Source organism: Staurois parvus, unplaced genomic scaffold (genome assembly GCF_062004578.1).
Source record: "Staurois parvus isolate SC_StPar_1 unplaced genomic scaffold, SC_StPar_1.0 ptg000481l, whole genome shotgun sequence".
Lineage (NCBI taxonomy): Eukaryota > Metazoa > Chordata > Amphibia > Anura > Ranidae > Staurois > Staurois parvus.
In genome coordinates, this window is record NW_028318277.1 from 287045 (window position 1) to 310050 (window position 23006).

Consider the following 23006-nt stretch of genomic DNA (forward strand, 5'->3'; position numbering starts at 1 on the left):
AATGACTTAAAGTATAACTAAACAAAAAGAAACGTTCACATTTTCCTCCAAAAACATGCTGGAAATTTACTGATACACATGCTGAGGATGAGGGTTATTAGTGTTGATACTGCCAATAGCCTGACCACTACCGCCTATCAGCATTGGTCAGATAATCCAATCCATGGATGTCAACTGTTCTGGATTTACCGGGGCAGTCCAGCATCTTGCCCCCTCTGTTCTGTCAATGCTGTGTCCCAGGCCATGTCCCAGAATTATCACATAAACCTTTTTTTGAGTTACTACACATGCAGCAAAGTGGAAGACCTTTGCATATTTAGTGCAGTGGTCTTGATGGGGCCTATCCCTTAAATTGATGTTATGGGCAGTACTTGTATATTTATAGGCAAGGTGTTGATGGGGCCTATCCCTTAAATTGATGTTATGGGCAGTACTTGCATATTTATAGGCAGAGTGTTGATGGGGTCTATCCCTTAAATTGATGTTATGGGCAGTACTTGCATATTTATAGGCAGGGTGTTGATGGGGCCTATCCCTTAAATTGATGTTATGGGCAGTACTTGTATATTTATAGGCAGGGTGTTGAGTTACTACACATGCAGCAAAGTGGAAGACCTTTGCATATTTAGTGGAGTGGTCTTGATGGGGCCTATCCCTAAATTGATGTTATGGGCAGTACTTGTATATTTAGTGGAGTGGCCTTGATGGGGCCTATCCCTTAAATTGATGTTATGGGCAGTACTTGCATATTTAGTGGAGTGGTCTTGATGGGGCCTATCCCTTAAATTGATGTTATGGGCAGTACTTGCATATTTAGTGGAGTGGTCTTGATGGGGCCTATCCCTTAAATTGATGTTATGGGCAGTACTTGTATATTTAGTGGAGTGGTCTTGATGGGGCCTATCCCTTAAATTGATGTTATGGGCAGTACTTGTATATTTAGTGGAGTGGTCTTGATGGGGCCTATCCCTTAAATTGATGTTATGGGCAGTACTTGTATATTTATAAAAAATGGTATAAAAGTGAGCGCTCTTGAAGGGCAAGCTGCTGGACACTCAAGGCAACCAAGTGAAAACCCTAATAAAACTTCATAAGAAAATAGTGCAGCGCTATGGGTATGATGTAGGTCAAAGCAAGACTAAAAGTCAAAATATCTAAACGCACAATAGCACGTCAGTTAAAACAAGACTAAAAATCAAAATGTCTAAACGCATAATCTCACATGCAATAAGTCAAGGCAAGAAAAAAGTTATATAAAAAAATAGTTCCGTGTTTTCATTAGAGTCTTATAAAGTGCTTTTCTTATAAAACCGTGGTGTTTTTCCAAGTAATATAGGGGGATTGTGCACTTACCAGATGCACAATAAAAATGTGCATTGAACAAAAATCCACAGAAGCTCCCTTCAGGATCTGGTCTGGAATAGGGGAAGTTGTCCTCCCTCTGGATGATTGATCTGGTCAGGGACACCTGGAATGAATCCTCCCTCTAGGTGGGTAGTGATGGTAGGAACCCTCAGGGTGGTAAGAAGAAGATTCAATAGGCTGGAGGTCCTCTTAAGGGATAGATGGATGTAGGTCTCCTGGGTGTAGGATCTCCCTTCTCCAAAATCCTTGAAGATGTTGGATCCAGCAGGAGACAAGTGAAAGATTCCATGTATATAATCACTCAAATAGGAGAAGCATCCCGCTGATAGCGTAAGCCACAGAGCCACATCACGGCACCCTGAGTATCTGTGGTCCTAACTCTATAAATCTTGAGTCTTGTCTTAACTGACATGTGCTGTTGTGCGTTTAGATGTTTTGACTTTTAGTCTTGCTTTGACCTACATCATACCCATAGCGCTGCACTATTTTTTTATGAACTTGTATATTTATAGGCAGGGTGTTGATGGGACCAAGCCATAAAGTGGAAGTGATTTGGCCAAATAGAAAGTGGGCAGTAGAAAGGTGGACCATGGGCAGATTTAAACGTGTCTTGGGATCTGTGACCATAATGTTGGTAAGTGTGCCAATGGGGTGCCCTGCAGCGGAGAAGGTGACTAAAAGTTCTGTGTTGGATCTCTTGCCCAGGCTCCGGTGGACTGAAGACCTTGGCAGCCTCTATGATGTCAAGGGACTAAAAAGTGGACTTTTTGATCTTTAGAAGAAGGCAAGACATACTCAACATTTTATTTTTCCATAAAATATTGATTTCACATTCTCTCTTCTATTTTTGTATCTCAAGACTGCTGATCTCCTTCACCCCCTTTCAGCTACTTCTTGACTATGTGTACTGGCTTTGACATCAACTGTACACTGCTTCTCTAGACCATCTTCCTGAAAGTGATAATGGTGGGTTGGCTTGACAAAAGGGCAGCTCTGTCCTGAAATGTGTAGCCATGACCCCTGTGATATCATCATGCCCTTTGGATGTCCAGCTTCTGCCTTGAGTCTATGTACAGTGTCCAGCTGGCTACTGATCCAGAACAAGAGGCTGCTTGCAGGAGACACCTGACCTGGCTGTAGTAGGGCTGCCATCTACTGGCTTGACACTTACAGTATATATGCTGTTTGGAGTACATCTCTTGTGAGTGAATGTTTGCTATTTAACTTTTTATTTTCCATACATTTACTAAATTTAGTCAGTGGAACTCATGTCTCTCTTTTTTTGTGCTTTTTACATAATGGTGGACTGTGCCTGTGTCAATGTGTGTTGGCAAATCAGCTTATGGAACTCGCATGCGACAGGGTGACCATATTGCTTTACAAATTGGTGGTCAATGTACTATAAAATATTAAGGAAAAGTAAGGTTGGGCTTTAAGTCAATTGCTCAAGATGAAAATCACAACATTTTAACACAAGGCTCTTTAGTTTAACCATGTGACAATAATGATTAAGTCTTGTTTGTTTCCGCTGAAAATAACTCACTGTTTTTGAAACAAAGGATCTTGGTGTAATGAAGGAGATGGATGTCGCTCAAACCGACCTTAAGAGTCAAATGTCTAGGATCTCCTCAGCCCTGCCCTGCCCACTGGGGCTTGGTCACAGAGCCTTGTGACCAAGCCCCCTGTGGGTGGGGTGAAATGCATCACATGGTGTGGCCAGAGCGGCGGCTGAGGCCATCCTATACATTTAAAAAAGTATATGAACCCCTCTGATGAAGTTACATGGGCGTGACGTAACGTGTAAGGGGCGTGATGGAATTCACAGCCTGCATTTGGTGATTTTATGCTTTAAGGCGTTTTTATCTTTGAATACATGGGAGTGTAACACTGTTTTTTAATAAATATTACTGATAGTATGTACTGCACCATGGGAGTTTTTCTGTTCCCTTTAAAAACAATGGAGGTCTCATATATCCATCTTAAAAGGATCGACCCCTAGCTCTGATCTGACAGTCAAATGCACACATAAGATGTCTGATTACTGCCATATGGTTATAGATCAGGGGCGGACTGACCATTTGGAAACTTGGGCACTGCCCGAGGGCCCCGGGGTCAGTAGAGGGCCCCATGAGAAACCCCTGGTACCTTTTCATAGGCTTTTTTGAGTTTGGGCAAGGACACATGGGCCCCATGATCCCCTATTACCCAGGGGCTCCATGAGTTGTCAGTCTAGGGATTAAGAAAATGGATAATCTTTTTGTCTATTTGTTATCGAAGCACATTTTTCTAAGGTGAGAGTTCTGCAAGCACGGAGGTGGCACCGTTTTTTGATTTTGCCTAATCCCACTTGATGGGCTTTGTGACATTAATATAAGAAGAAACCACAAGATTTATTGAAGAATTGTTATTTTATCAAGATTGTTTGATCTCTCAGTGTATGATCTAAATTTGGGACATTTTATTTAGTTACGCTTTTTTGTACAGTGTGTCAGCAGCGCAGCATCATTTGTTTGTTTATTATTCATCCAATACATTTGATTCTTAAGGTCGGTTTGAGCAGCGTCCGTCCCCATTATTGTATTGGAATTGCTGGAACCGCTCTGGGACGATGCTCCCTCTTTTCCATATGCCGGAGGGGTGATCTCCCTTTGTTCCCAGCTTGAAGTGGCACATTAGGGTTACTTCAAAGGATCCTGGTGTGTTAGCCTTGCAAATTGTGTCTTAAAGATGTGTTTGACTTTATGCACATGCTTGTAAGAGGGCATACATCATACTCGGAGCATAAATAGCCAGCGTAAGGAAGCCACAGGTGGAGAGTACAGAATCCCATTACAATGAATGGCTGTCCACTGGTATACAAGGGTTTATGCTGCCATTTGTGTAATCCTGCACATGTGCATGGGTGTACAGCCCTAGGCATAGAAAAGCTGCATCCAGGGTCGTACGCCCTTGCACAGGCATTAATTTACACAAGCACAGGGATAAACCCTCATATACAGCCATTCATTATAATGGGAGGCTGTATGCTCCAACCATGTCTTCCATATGTCTGCTATTTGTACTCCATGCATGATGAACACGCATGGCTTCCATATGTCAGCTATTTGTACTCCATGCATGATGTACACCCATGGCTTCCATATGTCAGCTATTTGTACTCCATGCATGATGTACACCCATGGCTTCCATATGTCAGCTATTTGTACTCCATGCATGATGTACACCTATGGCTTCCATATGTCTGCTATTTGTACTCCATGCATGATGAACACCTATGGCTTCCATATGTCAGCTATTTGTACACCATGCATGATGTACACCTATGGCTTCCATATGTCAGCTATTTGTACTCCATGCATGATGTACACCCATGGCTTCCATATGTCAGCTATTTGTACTCCATGCATGATGTACACCTATGGCTTCCATATGTCAGCTATTTGTACTCCATGCATGATGTACACCTATGGCTTCCATATGTCAGCTATTTGTACTCCATGCATGATGTACACCCATGGATTCCATGTCAGCTATTTGTACTCCATGCATGATGTACACCTATGGCTTCCTTAGGTCTGCTATTTGTACTCCATGCATGATGTACACCCATGGCTTCCATATGTCAGCTATTTGTACTCCATGCATGATGTACACCCATGGCTTCCATATGTCAGCTATTTGTACTCCATACATGATGTACACCCATGGCTTCCTTATGCCAGCTATTTGTACTCCATGCATGATGTACACCCATGGCTTCCATATGTCAGCTATTTGTACTCCATGCATGATGTACACCTATGGCTTCCATATGTCAGCTACTTGTACTCCATGCATGATGTACTCCTATGGCTTCCTTATGTCTGCTATTTGTACTCCATGCATGATGTACACCTATGGCTTCCTTATGTCAGCTATTTGTACTCCATGCATGATGTACACCTATGGCTTCCATATGTCTGCTATTTGTACTCCATGCATGATGTACACCTATGGCTTCCTTATGTCTGCTATTTGTACTCCATGCATGATGTACACCCATGGCTTCCATATGTCAGCTACTTGTACTCCATGCATGATGTACTCCTATGGCTTCCTTATGTCTGCTATTTGTACTCCATGCATGATGTACACCTATGGCTTCCATATGTCTGCTATTTGTACGCCATGCATGATGTACACCTATGGCTTCCATATGCCAGCTATTTGCACTCCATGCATGATGTACACCTATGGCTTCCATATGTCAGCTATTTGAACTCCATGCATGATGTACACCTATGGCTTCCTTATGCCAGCTATTTGTACTCCATGCATGATGTACACCTATGGCTTCCATATGTCAGCTATTTGTACTCCATGCATGATGTACACCCTTGGCTTCCATATGTGAGCAATTTGTACTCCATGCATGATGTACACCTATGGCTTCCATATGTCAGCTATTTGTACTCCATGCATGATGTACACCTATGACTTCCATATATCTGCTATTTGTACTCCATGCATGATGTACACCTATGGCTTCCATATGTCTGCTATTTGTACTCCATGCATGATGTACACCCATGGCTTCCATATGTCAGCAATTTGTACTCCATGCATGATGTACTCCTATGGCTTCCATATGTCTGCTATTTGTACTCCATGCATGATGTACTCCTATGGCTTCCATATGTCAGCTATTTGTACTCCATGCATGATGTACTCCTATGGCTTCCATATGTCAGCTATTTGTACTCCATGCATGATGTACACCTATGGCTTCCATATGTCAGCTATTTGTACTCCATGCATGATGTACACCCATGGCTTCCATATGTCAGCTATTTGTACTCCATGTATGATGTACACCCATGGCTTCCATATGTCAGCTATTTGTACTCCATGTATGATGTACACCCATGGCTTCCATATGTCAGCTATTTGTACTCCATGCATGATGTACACCTATGGCTTCCATATGTCAGTTATTTGTACTCCATGCATGATGTACACCCATGGCTTCCATATGTCAGCTATTTGTACTCCATGCATGATGTACACCTATGGCTTCCATATGTCTGCTATTTGTACTCCATGCATGATGTACACCTATGGCTTCCATATGTCTGCTGTTTGTACTCCATGCATGATGTACACCTATGGCTTCCTTATGCCAGCTATTTAAACTCCATGCTTGCTGTACGCACCTCTTGCTTCCATCTGGATAAAGCTTTAGGCTCAATTTACAAATCCAACACACCAAGATATCCTTAGTTTTAAAAAAGTGACCGTTACTTTCACAGACGCTAACCGTCCATGATTGGTGGGGATAGTCCCCCATCTTGGACCTCAGTCCAGATGATGGTGTGTCCTGGACAACTTCCCGAGATCATGGGGTCACCCTTATTTGAGTTACTGTGCATGCATTATGGAGATGGGATTCATTCATTTCAATGACATTTTTGTTGTGGGGTTTACGTTTTTCAGTTGTGTACTTAGCAGTTTGGACGAAGCTGTCCTTTAAGAACGCATTCCTCCCTCCTCCGCATCATGTCTTACTGACACGCTTATAAATATTGATGCAATTTATATGAGAGATACTTGACATCCATTTCATGCTTATCACATTGCTGTCAATAGCGTTCTTCAATGTCATTATAAAGCCAAGGTGATTTTTTTCATTTTATTTATTTACGTTAACAAAATTGATGTAAAAAAACAACAGTACGACCTATTGATTTCCCAGCACGTGATACCGTGGCCTTCGGATGAAAATAAAAAAAAATACGCAGCCGGAATGGTGAGTCTTGATGAACATAATGCATTGCAAATGCAATCTTCATGTCATATATGCAAAGAAAAACAAGCTGGAGAAAAGAGAAATAAATTTGCTGCCGATCCAGAGAGTACAGATGCAATGGTAATAGAGGAAGATGTTAAAAGTTACCTATACTCAGGGGCAGACTGACCATTTGGAAACTCGGGCACTGCCCGAGGGCCCGGGGTCACTAGGGGGCCCCATGAGATGCCCCTGGTACCTTTTTCATAGGCTTTTTTGAGTTTGGGCAAGGACACAGGGGCCCCAATGATCCCCTATTGCCCGGGGGCCCCATGAGTTGTCAGTCCGCCCCTGCCTATACTTTATCATTTTTAATTTTTTTAAGTGTGGGATAGAGTAGAGAAGTGATTGCCTCTAGCCAGTTTTCTTATTGGTCTTGAAGAGATTTATCACTTCCTGCTCCAAGGACTGCGGACACCACACAGAAATAGAGGAACACAGGCAGCGATACAACTTTTTAATCCTTTGTATTGCATCCCAAACTTTTTTATTTTTTTTTTTAGTTGTAGGAATTCCACTTAAAAGAAGATGTGTGCTTTACCAATTGATGACAGCTCAACACGTTTGCTTTAAAACAGATCCCTAGCCAAAATAAATAATTGCAAAATAAATATCCCTTTCACCCCTTGGCGCCGGCACCTCCCGGCCCTTTAAGGGTTTCAGAAGCCGTGAGGGGGGGGGGCGGGGTTTTGGGTCATGTGACCTCCATGACATGCCTTCACAGCAGTCACATGATCGGGAAAGGTCCTGATCGAAAAAGGAGATCGGGACCTTTCCGTGAGTACCGGACTTGTGTGCTGGGAGCACGCAGGGCGCACGCTCCTAGCACATATGTTTTTTTTTAATAGAACACAAATGGGCAGCCACCCAGCATCTAGGCCCAGAAGCCGGGAGGCCACACATTTGCGTTCAGCCGGCATGAAGAGGTTAAAAATTAAATAACAAAACCAGCTTTTGCTGCAATATGTACTGTCAAACCATAAACTTTCACTGCAGTACTATTTTCTGCCATTAGATGTCCCCAGCCAGCATCATTCAACACACTTTCTCTGAGCCCAGGTCACCCCGGACTCACCCAAAGCATGGGATTGGACAGTGAATGGAGAAGTAGCATTGTGATGAGCTCATCTTTCTGTCACTTTGCTCTCTTATCAGCTTTTCCCTTGTCAGCACATGATTGGATGGGCTGCTTGTGCTGCTTCTTATTCTCACACTCAACCCTGCTGTGCAGGGACTGCAAGAGGCTGCGGCCTTGTATTTAAAAATACATTAAACAATGTATTAATTATTACAGAACATTATTAATTTGTGTCTTTTATATCTGTCTAGACTTAAGCCTTAAGTCACCCATTTCCACCAGTAAACACATACTTTTTTTTTTGTTTTGCTTCCCGCTGCCACGTTAAGTGCCAGGAGCATGTGACTCACTCCAACTGACAGTGCTGTGTAAATTAGAGCTGTCAGAGTGGGTCAAAGTCCATAGTCCTGTGTAAGCTGTCAATCATAGCTTACACAGGGCTTTCTTTTATTCCCAGTAAAGCAGCAAAAGGAAGATACCCTGTACGGCCAAGGTTTTATGAATACCTGACCATTACTCCTACAAGAAATTGTTGGATATCCCATGTCAAAACCATGGGTAAAAATATAGAGTTGTCACCATTTTGTGGCTCTAACACCATTCACTCTTCTAGGAAAGCTTTATACTTTGTAGACACCTGACCATCACATCTATATGACTGGATGGACATCCCATTCCAAAACCATGGGTAATAATATAGAGTTGTCACCACTTTGTGGCTCTAACACCATACACTCTTCTAGGAAAGCTTTATACTTTGTGGACACCTGACCATCACATATATATGACTGGATGGACATCCCATTCCAAAACCATGGGTAATAATATAGAGTTGTCACCACTTTGTGACTCTAACACCATACACTCTTCAAGGAAGGCATTCTCAATTATGGACAACTAATCATCTCACTTATATAAGCTTCTTCTAGGAAAGCTTTATACTTTGTGGACACCTGACCATCACATCTATATGACTGGATGGACATCCCTTCCCAAAACCATGGGCATTAATATAGATTTGTCCCCACTTTGTGGCTCTAAAATCATCCACTGTTCTTGGGAGACTTTCTACTTTGTGGACACCTTACCATCACGTCTATATTAGCTTGTTGGACATCCAATCCCAAAACCAAGGGTAATAATATAGAGTTGTTCCCACTTTGTAGCTATAACATCACCCATTCTTCTAGGAAAGCGTTCTACTTTGTGGACACCTGACCATCACATCTATATGAGTTTGTTGGACATCCCATTCCAAAACCACGAGTAATAATATAGAGGTGTCCCCATTTTGTGACTCTACATTGACCTCTCTTCTAGGAAGACTTTCTACTTTGTGGACACCTAGCCATCACTTCTATATGAGCTTTTTGGACATCCCATTCCAAAACCATGCTAATAGTAAAGACTAAGCCCCTCTTTGTGTCTCTAACATCATCCACTCCTCTAGCAATGCTTTTTACATTGTGGAAATCTAATCTTCTTACATGTATGAGCTTCTTGGACATCCCATCCCAAAACTATGGACAGTAACAGAGTTGTCTTCACTTTGTGGCTTTTTGGACACCCCATCCCAAAACCATGGACATTAATATAGAGTTGTCTTCACGTTGTGGCTCTAACATCATCCACAATTCTAGGAAGGTTTTCTACTTTGTGGACATCTGGCCATCACCCCTATTTGAGCTTGTTGGATATCCTATTCCAAAACCATGGGTAATAATATAGAGTTGTCCCCAATTTGTGACCCTACACCATCCTCTCTTCTGGGAAGACTTCCTACTTTGTGGACATCTGATCATCACTCCTCTTTGAACTTGTTGGACATCCCATTCCAAAACATGCAAATAATAAAGAGTTGTCCCTTCTTTGTGGCTTTAACATCATCCACTCTTCTAGGAATGCTTTCTACTTTGTGGACACCTGACCATCACTCCTATATGAACTTGTTGGACATCCCATTCCAAAACTATGCAAATAATAAAGAGTTGTCCCTTCTTTGTGGCTTTAACATCATCCATTCTTCTAGGAATGCTTTCTACTTTGTGGACACCTGACCATCACACCTAGATGAGCTTGTTGGACATCCTATTCCAAAACCATGGTCATTATTATAGAGCTGGCTTCCATTTGAAGAAATAACAGCCTCCTCTCTTCTGGAGAGATACTTTCCACAGTGTGTCCTGTGAGGATTTGTGCCCATTCATCAACTGTATCACTCACAAATGGTGCTAAATAGACAACTGAAACTCAAAGATTACATCTATCTAATATTTGATTATCTTTTTCAGACACTTTTCCAGTTCACATGTGGTGACCACACACAACCTAGGAGGGTAACAATGCCAATTTATATTTTAGCTTTGCAACCTCTTACGCCACTCACCTCCTCACTGGTCCAAGGACCATTGCCTTAGTATTATGTTGTCCAAGGCAGTGCAGAACAAAATAACAGTGTGAGATAAAATTGTGGACCTCCTCAATCAGATACTAACACTTATGCACTGTAGATAGGTGATAGAGTATATGAGATTTGGGTTCACTACTACAATAGGTTCACAGTGAACCCAATAATAGGGATGTTTTAATACGATCTGTACTCTAATGCTAGCATTTCACAAACACAGAAAACATTCTGTTATATGTAAAAACATTATTCTTATGTTTTGGAAACTGAAACTAAGTAATATGAATGGCCTCTTGTTCTTCAGATTATTTAACCTTGTAAAATTTAAAAGCTGCTGAGATGTTTCTCAGCACATAGCTAACTATTACACTGAAAAGCCCTTTAGGTGGAAATATATGGGTTACAATCTATGCTGATTCACTACAAGAATGTGAGAGTCTCGACTTTAACAAATTGGAAGCATGACTGAAATAGTTTGCCAATTCAAATGTATAACATCTGACATTAAAACTGAAGTCTACCTATATTTTCCAGATTATGGTTCCTCCTTTCCCTCCTTATCAACATGCTAAATCATTTTTTTACATACAATCTTTCCTTTTCATTGCATACCTTATTTTAGACCCAGTGATGTTATTGGTGTGTCCTGGGCCATGTACCAGAATCACATCAATCTTATTTGAGTTACTGCACATGAGTAGGATGCCCCCTATATTTAGTGGAGTGATCTTGATGGGACAAACCTCTTAAATGGGCATCGCAGGCAGTACATGCGTATTTAGAGGCAGGGTCTTGATGGGACTAAACCATAAAGTGGGAGTGATTTGGCCAATTGGAAGGTGGGCAGACAAAATGTGGACCATGGGTAGGGTTAACAGTGTGTCAGGATCCGGGACCATAATGTTGGCAAATATTCCAAAAGGGTGTCCTGCATCAGAGAAGGGTTTCATGTTGGATACCTTAACCAGGCTCCGCTGGACTGAAGATCTTGGTAACCTCCATGGCCGGATCTAGGGGATGCTAGGGTGGGCTGTGCTCCCCCCCCCCAGATTTTAGCTGTGCCCTCCTAGGTCTCAGAGTGCATTCACTGATTCGTGAGCCAGTCTGATGGGGGCATTTGACTTAAGGGAGCACTCTAATGCAGACAGTTGATGTAAGGGGCACTCTGATTGGGAAGATCTATGTAAGGGGGCATTGTGATGGGACTTACCTGATATAATGGGGCACTCTAATGGGGACACTTGATGTAATGGGGCACTCTGATGGGGACACTTGATGTAAGGGGGCACTCTGATGGGGACACTGATGTAATAGAGCACTGTAATGGGGGCACCTGATGTAAAGGAGCACTCTGGTGGGGACCCTGATGCAAGGGAGCAATGTAATCGGAACAGTTGAGTTAAGAGAGCACTCTGATGGGGATACCTGATCCAGTGGGGCACTCTCATGGAGACATCTGATGCAAGGGAGCATTTTGGTATGGGAACACGTGATGTAAAGGAGCTCTCTGTTGGGGACTCTGAAGTAAGGGGGCACTCTGATGGGGACCCTGGTGTAAAGCCTGACTCTGATGAGTACTTATAATGTAAGACAGACTCTGATGAGGACTCCTGATGTAAAGGTGGACTCTGATAGCTGATATAAGGGTGCACATTTGTTTAATCACTCTAATATTATGACAGCCTAATACATACTAGTTTTTCCCAGGATATGACACTTTGTGACAGATTGTCAGTGGCTCACACACAGTATTGATATTGTACCCCCTGACTTTTTTTTTTTACTACACCCCCAGATCAGATAGGCTAGATATGGCCCTAGTGACCTCTATGATGATGACAATGGGCGTCATAGACAATTGGAGGGAAAGTCGGCTCTGGGGTAAACAACAAATGGCAATATCTTTTATTGAAACAGCTGTAAAAGAGCCAAAGTATTTTGGCCTTCGGGCCTTAATCATAGGTAATACCTGCATATATAAAGGCAGGGTCTTTGTGTTTTGTCTTTGCAATGCAAGCAGATCATAGCTGGTGGGAGGAGTCAGAAGGTCCCCAGTATTGCTCTTGGGAGGAGTTATGAAAAAGTTCAAATGCCTTGATGGGCACTCTGTAGGTGTTCCTAGGAATATGTCTGCAGACCACCCTAGATAACACCCACATGTGATGCTGAGCCTCCATGACTAAAAGAACTGAAATCCAATGAATGTAAGTAACCAGCCAGGGACAGCTGAGAAGAAAATGGCTAGATTATGCTGGATGTCCTCCAGCCATGAAATGAGGTGGGCTCTGTCTGACTTTCTGCAGCGTCTAATGCACATTGTGTAAAGCTCACAGTGTGCAGTAAACTCAGAATAAGCAATTTCAGTCCAGGATAGGAGCCGGTACAACTGTGCAAGACTAAAGGGAAGGCTGGAGTTTCATTTTAAGTCCACCTCCCATCCCTTTTTATTTTTTATTATTCTCCTATGTAGGATTTATTTTAGGAAATAAATATTAAATGTTGCCACTGTGGATATTGTGTTGACAATATTTTCATATCAGTCGTGTTTCTGCCTATCTTATTGTCACACAGCAGTTCTCTTATCTTCATAATGTCTCTTTTCCTCTCCTACAAGAAGCAAGGACACCTAGGAAAGATCTTTGTTTTGTCACATGCCTATTATCTGCCCAAACAAAGGAGGAGAAGGTGGAGAGATTTAACAATCCTCACCTGATGTGATAGTCGTTGCGGATCAGAAGGAAGTGCTGCAGGATGGAGAGGAGGTACGGCTCCGAAGAAGTGTCCTTCAGCAAATTGTACAGGAGATGGTAGACTTCATTGATATCGGTGCAAGGAGTCAAGGAACAAAGGCACACAATTGAGATGTAAAATATCTTTTATACAATAAAATCTGCTTCATAATAACCAAAGCAGGACAAAAGAAAGTAGAGAAAAAGCTACTCTTAGACCACTAATATAGGAAAGCATCCAAATACATAGTTGAAATGCATTAAAAATACCTTCAAATACCATTTGTAATTCCGCTCAGCCACTTTTGAGCTTCCACCATCCTTGTAACATGGCACAGCTAAGTCCCTGACCTCACTTTGGAAGAAATATATAGCCTGTTTAAGGACCTGAATAGTGATGGAGAAGCAGCTCACAGATGGGGTCGTCCATGTTCTCTACTCCCATCAGCAAGCTCTGTGAGAGAACACTGTGCAATGTGGTAAAGTTGGAATGGCTGACAAGTAGATTATGATTGGCTAATGAAAGGGGTCACCAAAAAGTTTCCGCACTTTTATTTATTTGATAGAGTTTAAAAAAGTGTGGAAATATTTTGAAGAACCCTCCTATAAAGAATGGTTGAGGTCCTATTTACAAATACATTTAAGATTTTTTATATTTATATCGATCAGCATTAAATGTGAGGTTTTTTATATCTACCAATAATTCTTTATTAAAGAGTTACTATGTTTAGACCAGTCTTTCTTTGTGATAAACACACCCCTGGCCGACATGACAGGTTCACTTCAAGTGAACCATTTTTTTTTAAGCATTGGAAATTTTCGATCTTACGGCAGTAAAACATTAGCACCTGTTTGGCATTTTCTGTACGCTGATGCAACAGAAATATTTGTTGGAAACCAGGTGAAACTTCTCCTTCAAATGCTTTACATTGTGAGATCAGCGACAAATCTATTGCAAGGATTACCTGGGCCACCCTTGTCTACATAGTGCAGATGCGTTTGCGCCTCACTCCCTGTTCATTAAGCCAAAGTGGATAACGCTGCGGCTTTACTTCCTATCCCCGTTTTCCCACTGAGCCGGTCGGCTGCGAGCACAATGTAAAGTTGTGGATGTATTTTCATGCATAGTCTGATCCACACTTATCAGCTCTTCCTGTTGACACAGACAGGATACAATCTAAATTGATTTCTTTCTCAGCTGTGTGTCCTCCTGTGATGGCGTTGTTTAGATTATTGCGCGTGCTGGGTTTTTGTTTTCTGATTTTCATAGAAGAGACTTCATTCGGTTGTGAAAACAACTGTTTACTTTTCAGCCTGGCTCATCTCTTTTCACCGCCCATGGTAAGGGATTACTTCTAATGCTGTATTTATATAATGTTACATTGTATACCTGACTGCAACTCAGATCAAGCGGAAGAGGAAAAGCTGAGGTCAGATGTAGGCGGATTATAGAGAAAAGGCCCCAAATGGGCTCACAAGTACATCCTGGTGTCCATTGATCCAATACTGTTGGGCTACTGGGAACCTCTTGTAGGTAGGTGTAGGTTGACCTCCCTACACAGGTAGTGCTGTTGCAAGCAACCTGAAGGAAGAGTGGAGGACAGGAGGAGTGCACCTTTTCTTCTAGACCTTTGTCATTGGTTGGGCTGCTCTCCGCTTAGACACTACAACCCTACAGCCATCTTTAGTGAGGGCGGTGCTTATTTAAAGCCCTGTCCCACTGCTCTTGGTGCACATTCTACATGCGGTTAGGTTATGGACAGGAACCCTCTTGACAGGGAGAGTGTGCCTAATATAGGACACACAGAGACTTGAGGTTCCTGAATAATAACACATTGACACTTGGGGTCCTAGAATACCAAACAATTCATACTCCGGGTTCTAGAAAAATGGCTCAATGACACGTGGGGGTTTATTTACTAAAGCTGGAGAGTCCAAAATCAGACTCCCTTCTGCATAGAAACCAATCAGCTTCTAACCTCAGCTTGTTCAATGAAGCTTTGGCAATGAAACCTGGAAGCTGATTGGTTTCTATGCAGAAGGGAGTCTGATTTTGGACTCTCCAGCTTTAGTAAATAAACCCCTTGGGGTCCTATATGACACATTTGTACTTGGGGTCCTAGAATGATGACACATTGGCCTCCAGGGTCCTAGAATAATGACACATTGACACTTGGAGTCCTAGAATAATGACTTACTGACACTTGGGGTCCAAGAACAACACTGCAGATACATTATGGGGAGATTTATTAAAACTGGAGCACACAGAATATGGTGCAGGTGTGCATGGCAGCCAATCAGCTTCTAACTTCAGCACAATTAAGCTTTGACAATAAAACCTGGAAGCTGATTGGCTCCTTTGCTGAGCTTCACATAATTCTGAGTCCACCAGTTTTAGTAAATCGACTCAAGGTCCAAGAATAATAGTACTCTGATGCTTGGAGGATCTAGAATAACATAAGGATACTTGGGGTTCTACATCAGTTCTATACAGACTCCTGAACCTCAGTTTATAAATTATCACATACTATTAATAAAACTTTTATATATAAAGTAAGTCCCACATGAACTGTCACGGGAGATCCTTCCATGATATGTCCCTCTCTATGGGTCTGTTCTCTGTGGGATGATCTCATAGCGTTCTATCACTTCTAATATCTTCTCTGACCTGTAGCCATCAGTCCCACCAACCACCAGAACCAATAAATCAGTCAGTACGTTATTTACAGGAGCATCGGGCAGTTACCTGATAATCATCCCATCATACGATTATTTTTTTCCCCTCTACATAATAAAAGTTTATCACTTGTTTTTACAGCGTCTTTTGGTTATTTGAACGAAAATAAGATGAACGGCTGACCTGTGCGTCTCACACAAAAATGGATCACAAAACAAATATACGACACAGGTAAAATGTTATGAGAAGGATATTCCATCTCAGCCCGAATGTCCCTGAGGCGATGGGAGAGCTCCAGCAGGTCATCTTCTCTATTCTCATCAAACACTTTTAGCTGAATATCAAGCTCATCATTCTCCTTTTCTTTTAGGTGCTGAAAAAGAAGTTAGAAGAAAATATCAAGAACAAGGACAAATCACAAAGTCAGAGATCCGATATGAAAAGTTGAAGAAAGAGATAGAACAAGATAGATAGATAGATAGATAGATAGATAGATAGATTGAGGGACAGATAGATTGAGGGACAGATAGATTGAGGGACAGATAGATTGAGGGACAGATAGATTGAGGGACAGATAGATTGAGGGACAGATAGATCGAGGGACAGATAGATCGAGGGACAGATAGATCGAGGGACAGATAGATCGAGAGAGAGATAGATCGAGAGAGAGATAGATCGAGAGAGAGATAGATCGAGAGATAGATAGATAAAAAAAAGATTGCATGAAAGAGGGAGAGAGATAAGATAAGGGCACAAAAGAAAACAAAAAAGATAAAAAAAAGTAGAGAGAGAAGGAGAGAGATATAGAGATTCATGGCCCTTTCAGGTGGACCTGAAAGAAAATGCCATGTAGCCTTATGGAAAGGCAGATGTCAACAGACCTGTGTCGGTGTGGGGAGGTGCAGTGCAGTGTGGGTAGTAAATACCGGTTGCAGTAAAACTTGTAACTTGTATTCAACAGAATGCCAACGTTACAAACACTCTAGCAGGAGAGCACCGCTAGTGACATAACAATACAATCAAATATGTGACCGAGGAGGAGTGCCGACAACGTCTGTTTCAGAGAGAGAAGTGGTCCAGTCCCACGAAGGGAGGCTTCTTCCAGGTTGGCAAGTCGCTAGCATTTCTCTCCTCATCAGGAATCTTTCCTCACCACTAGTCACGATCCCTAGCAAGCATGATCGCTTTATCTACACTAGCCACTCGCAAAAATGCACACCAAAACCCAGAGGCAGGGCCTTAAATAGACCTTGCTGATGAAAGATGGCAACCAAAGGTAACATGACCGCAGCGTTCACAATCCAGAAATAAATAATATGGAAAACAACTGCATCCATTTTTATTTTTCTGGACCTAAATGTGATGGTTGGAGGTAATCTGACAATGGAGTCCATTTATTTCCAGCTGCCCCTAGAGCTGTCATGAGTTTTCCCTTATCCACCAGGCACAACCTGAATAGGCTCGGATGTAAAAAAAACTGGCATCCTTTCTGATCGGCTTGGATTCAGTAGGGAAAGAAGGAACAAAAGAGAAAGGCAGAAAGAGAGAAGGAGAGAGAGAGAGAGAGAAAGGGAGAGAGAGGGAGAGAGAGATAAAAAGAGAGGGGGAGAGAGATAGAAAGGGAACGAGAGAGACAGAGATAGGGAGAGACAGAGAGAGAGCGAGAGAGAGAGAAAGAGAGAGATACAGTAAGAAAAAAAGAGAAAGAGAGAAAGAGAGGGGGGAAAGAGAGGGGGAGAGAAAGAGAGGGGGAGAGAGATTGATGGGGGGAGAGAGGGAGAGATTGAGGGGGGGAGAGAAAGAGAGAGGGGGCAGAAAGAGGGAGAGATTGAGGGGGGGGAGAGGGAGAGATTGATGGGGGGAGAGATGGGGGAGAGGGAGAGAGAGAGGGGGAGAGAGGGGGGAGGGGGGAAGAGGGAGAGAGAGAGTGAGAGAGGGGGAGAAAGAGGGCGCGAGAGAGAGAGTGAGAGTGAGAGAGTGAGAGTGAGAGGGGGGAGAGAGGGAGTGAGAGAGAGGGGGATAAAGAGGGAGAGAGAGTGAGAGGGGGAGAGTGAGGGAGAGAGAATGATAGAGGGAGAGAGGGAGACATTGACAGGGGGAGAGAGGGAGAGATTGTTGAAGGGAGAGATTGATGGGGGGAGAGTGGGAGGGAGAGGTAGAGAGAGTAGGGGGAGAGGGGGGGTAGGGAGAGAGAGTGGAGGAGAGAGAGAGGGGGGGTGAGAGGGAGAGAGAGATGGAGAGAGAGTGGGGAAGAGAGCGAGGGGGTGAGAGGGAGAGAGAGGTAGTGAGAGAGGGAGAGAGGGGGGCAGGGGGAGAGGGGGAGAGGGGGGCGGGGAGAATGAGATGGGAGAGAGAGAGAGGTGGGGGAGAGAGGGAGAGAGAGGGGGAGGAGAGAGGGAGAGAGGGGGGAGCGAGTAGAGGGGGAGGAGAGAGAGAGAAAGAGGAGAAAGAAAATAAATAGAGGGGGTGGGGGTGGAGAGAGGGAGAAGATGGATGGATAGATGGATAGATGGATAGATGGATAGATGGATGGATGGATGGATGGATGGATGGATGGATGGATGGATGGATAGATGGATAGATGGATAGATGGATAGATGGATAGATGGATAGATGGATAGATGGATAGATAGATAGATAGATAGATAGATAGATAGATAGATAGATAGATAGATAGATAGATCAATCTCATAGATGGTAGTGGTAGAAATGTCACGACTATATGAGATATTCAGCTCCCAACAAAAAGGCTATAAGTCCAGCATTCAGACGAACGCTTGAACAGCAGAATCCAGATCCTTAATAAAAGGACGCAGTTCATTAAGCCTCGTACATTTTACAGCCATTAAAGATTTCACTTAGTAGCCATTTTTAAATGTCCCTTTATAAATTATACAGGAGATTTAAAAAACTAAGTTGCGCCTCTAATTTTTGTCTTCACAACTAAAACAATAAACTGATACAATGATGATGTTCTGTTGCTGCCGTCTGCAGTTTCTCCTTCTTTTTTCCACTCTTAATACTATAATTAAATAGTTGGGATGATTGGAGTTTTCTGTTGTTTGCATATCTTTTTACATGCGCTGCCAGTCAAACGTCCGTCACAGCGAGGAACGATGTAACCCACATTGCTAAAGCTCGTCACTGTTTTTAAAATGCGATTCAATTATTTATGAATTAATAAAGGGATGTTACTATTGGCACAAAATTTTCTGCCACACCGTAAAAATTATACAACAGATTTAACGCTGCCGCATAATACAGTAAAACAATACTGAATGATAGAGGGTTAAAGGGGTACTCCTGTATAAATGAAATATCAGGCATTAAAGCGGCACTAAATGATATTCTATCCACTTCTTAATGGTCCTGTAGTCTGTTCCTCGTGACGTTATTTCTGTGGTTTTCCATTTTCTGCATATGTCTTCTGTGAGCTCCCAAACCTCTCCTCCTCACTCACTTCCATTTGCAGTCATGAACACTGCTCTATATAACCAGGGGCGGACTGACCATTTGGAAACTTGGGCACTGCCCGAGGGCCCGGGGTCAGTAGGGGGCCCCATGAGATACCCCTGGTACCTTTTTCATAGGCTTCTTTCAGTTTGGGCAAGGACACAGGGGCCCCATGATCCTCTATTGCCCGGGGGCCCCATGAGCTGTCAGTCCGCCCCTGTATATAACCTACACATCCCATAGTCCATCTCAGGAACAAGTAAGAGAGGGTGGCTAAAAAAGTACCCGCCATGTGACAGAATATCAGCAAAAAAAAAAAGAGGGGGGGGGAATTTGGTGATTTGGAGGAGGCTGAGAGCAATAAAAAGGGACTTTTTTTGAGTTAGGAATACATGATGGAATAGAACTTTCTTTTTTAAAACCAGAGTTTAGTGAGACCATAAAGGATACGTAAACCCTAACTCTTATTTGTTGCCATTTGGTAAAATACCAATAAATGAGTTTTGTTATGTGCAAAAAAAAAAGTTCTTCCTGTGGTGTCCCCCCTTCATCATCTCTGTCATTGGTTGATAAGACCACTGGCATCCAACCAATCAAAGACATGCTTGCCTGGGCCTTGGGCTTTCACACGAGGGTGGAACTTCCGCTGTCCTGACCTGCTGCTACAGTCACACTTCAGGTCAGTAGGAAGGGAAACTCTAAAGGGGACACGAATGTCTGCAGCAAGGAAGGAATCTGATGGGGAGCTTGATGTAAGTGTAAGGGGGTGGGAAATCAATTGGGGATCCTTATATAAAGAGGAATTTTGGTGTAAAGGAGGCCCTGATGAAGACTCTGATGCAAGGTGAGACTATGTTGTAAGGGTAACTTTAATGGGGACCCTGATGTGAGGGGAACTCTGATGGGGACCCTGATGTAAGAGAAAACTTTTACTTTAATGTAAGGGGGGCTCTGATGTAAGAATTACTGTAAAAGGGACTCTGAGAACCTTGATGTAAAGGAGGGGTGACTCTAATATGAGGTGAGACTCTGATGTAAGGGTGATTTTGATGAGGACTCTGATGTAAGGAGAACTCTGATGGAGACCTTGATGCAAGGAGTGACTCTGATCAGGTCCTTGATGTAACGGGGAGACGGACTGCAATGTAAGGGTGACTTTGATGGGGACCCTGATGTAAGGGAGCCTCTATTGGGGACAGTGATGTAAGAAGTACTTTGATGTAGACCTCAATGTAAGGGGGTGGGGCTCTGATAGCGAACCTGATGTAAAGGGGGGCTCTGATGTAAGGGGAGACTCTGTTGGGGGCCCTGGTGTAAGGGGAGACTCTTTTGGGGGCCCTGGTGTAAGGGGAGACTCTGTTGGGGACCCTGGTGTAAGGGGAGACTCTGTTGGGGACCCTGGTGTAAGGGGAGACTCTGTTGAGGACCCTGGTGTAAGGGGAGACTCTGTTGGGGACCCTGGTGTAAGGGAAGACTCTGTTGGGGACCCTGATGTAAGATGGGAATGTGATGTAAGGGTGACTTTGATGGGGACCTTGATGTAAGGGGGGGCTGTGATGGGGACAGTAATGGGGGATGTGATGTGAGAAGGAACTTTATGCAGACCCTGATGTAAAAGGGAGGTCTCTGATAGGGACTCTTATGTAAAGGGAGACTCTGTTGGGGACCCCAATGTAAGGGGAGACTCTGTTGGGGACCCCAATGTAAGGGGAGACTCTGTTGGGGACCCCAATGTAAGGGGAGACTCTGTTGGGGACCCTAATGTAAGGGGAGACTCTGTTGGGGACCCCGATGTAAGGGGAGATTCTGTTGGGGACCCCGATGTAAGGGGAGACGCTGTTGGGGACCCTGAAGTAAGGGGAGGCTCTGTTGGGGACCACGATGTAAGGGAAGACTCTGATATAAGGGTGACTTTGATGAGAACCTTGATGTAAGTAGGGCTCTGCTGCAGACCCTGTTGTAAGGGAGAATTGTGATGTAAGGATCAGGGGCGGACTGACAATTCATGGGGCCCCCGGGCAATAGGGTATCATGGGGCCCTTGTGTCCTTGCCCAAACTCAAAAAACCCTATGAAAAAGGTACCAGGGGCATCTCATGGGGCCCCCTACTGACCCCGGGCCCTCAGGCAGTGCCCGAGTTTCCAAATGGTCAGTCCGCCCCTGGTAAGGATTACTGTGATGGGGAACCTGATGTAAAGAGGACTCTAATGAGAACCCTGATGCGAGGAAGTGGGACTCTGATGTAAGGGGAACTCTGATGGGGACACTAATGTAGGAGAGGACTTTTTCATGTATAAAAGCTTATATTTTTCAGCCTCTGGACATCTGTAAAATATATGCTGTGGCCCTCGTACTGAAACGTTTGGAGCCCCCTGCTATTAAACGATCAGTAGAGAGGGGAAAGAATAGAATTGGAGGTAATTCAGCTTATCTAACAAAAAAGTAAAAAAAAAAAAATTCTCATTTTACAGCCGGAACTCAGCGGGCCACCTGAGTGTTTAAAAGAAGGAAAAAAGCGACAGCAGGCATTCTACATGAGTGAGACTGTATGTGACACAGAACACATTTACCATAAATATATCCCCAAGTTATTCAATTAAGGAAACAGACCATTTTATGGACAACTCAGTTTAAATTGTCTCCTCAGCACACACTGCTGGAAACAATAATGTTAAAGAGAATGTGCGGTGAACTTGGAGAGGGGCGCCGTGAACGCCGCAGCTAGGATCTGACCCGGGGCTGTCAAATGTCTTTGCCATGCATCCGCTCGAATGAGCTTTAATTCTTCCCCTGAGCATTGGTCCACCAAAAAAAAAAAAAGAAGAGGATAACACTAAGGAAAGGGCTATTTTAATACTTCTTTAAAGCTGAATTCATTTACTGCAAGGTGACGAGAGAAGGGGTGACACAATTTGCCGTCTAGGAGGTATGCAGTCTAGAAAGTGAAGGCTGCACCATTAGACATCCTGGATTGTAGGTCAAAGTGAGTTTGAAGGTCCACCTAATGGTGGTTTAAGGTCCACCTAAGGGTCTAGGGCAGGGGTGGCCAACCTGCGGCTCTCCAGATGCTGCAGGACTAAAAGTTCCATCATGCCTCTGCAAGTCAGTAACTTCCCATCTTTGCAAAGCCCCATGGGAAATGTAGTTCCACAACAGCTGGAGAGCCACAGGTTAGCCACCCCTGGAGGGGCTGTCGATTTGAGGACATTATTATATTTTAGTTAATTAAAAGAGAAAGGTATGGTAAAGTATCTCTCTTTTACATGACTAAGCCCCATTTATATTTGACATAGCATTGGTAGACCGTTTTGAAGCATAGAGTGTCATACAGGAGCAGGGGCGGACTGACCAATTGGAATCTTTGAATACATGTGAGTGTAACACTGTTTTTTAATAAATATTACTGATAGTATGTACTGCACCATGGGAGTTTTTCTTGTTCCTTTAAGATGGATATATGAGACCTCCATTGC

General features: G+C 43.3%; 1 protein-coding gene across 1 annotated transcript in view; it reads right to left on the reverse strand.

The window, feature by feature from the left end:
* LOC149452315 (protein diaphanous homolog 2-like) overlaps nt 1-23006 on the reverse strand; it is a 766217-nt gene that overhangs the window by 224977 nt on the left and 518234 nt on the right. The window contains exons 12-13 of the mRNA XM_089689522.1: nt 16335-16453; nt 13384-13500 (exon numbers count right to left, since the gene is read on the reverse strand). Of these exons, the coding sequence (XP_089545648.1) occupies nt 13384-13500; nt 16335-16453 (236 nt within the window). The remainder of the gene's footprint in view (nt 1-13383; nt 13501-16334; nt 16454-23006) is intronic.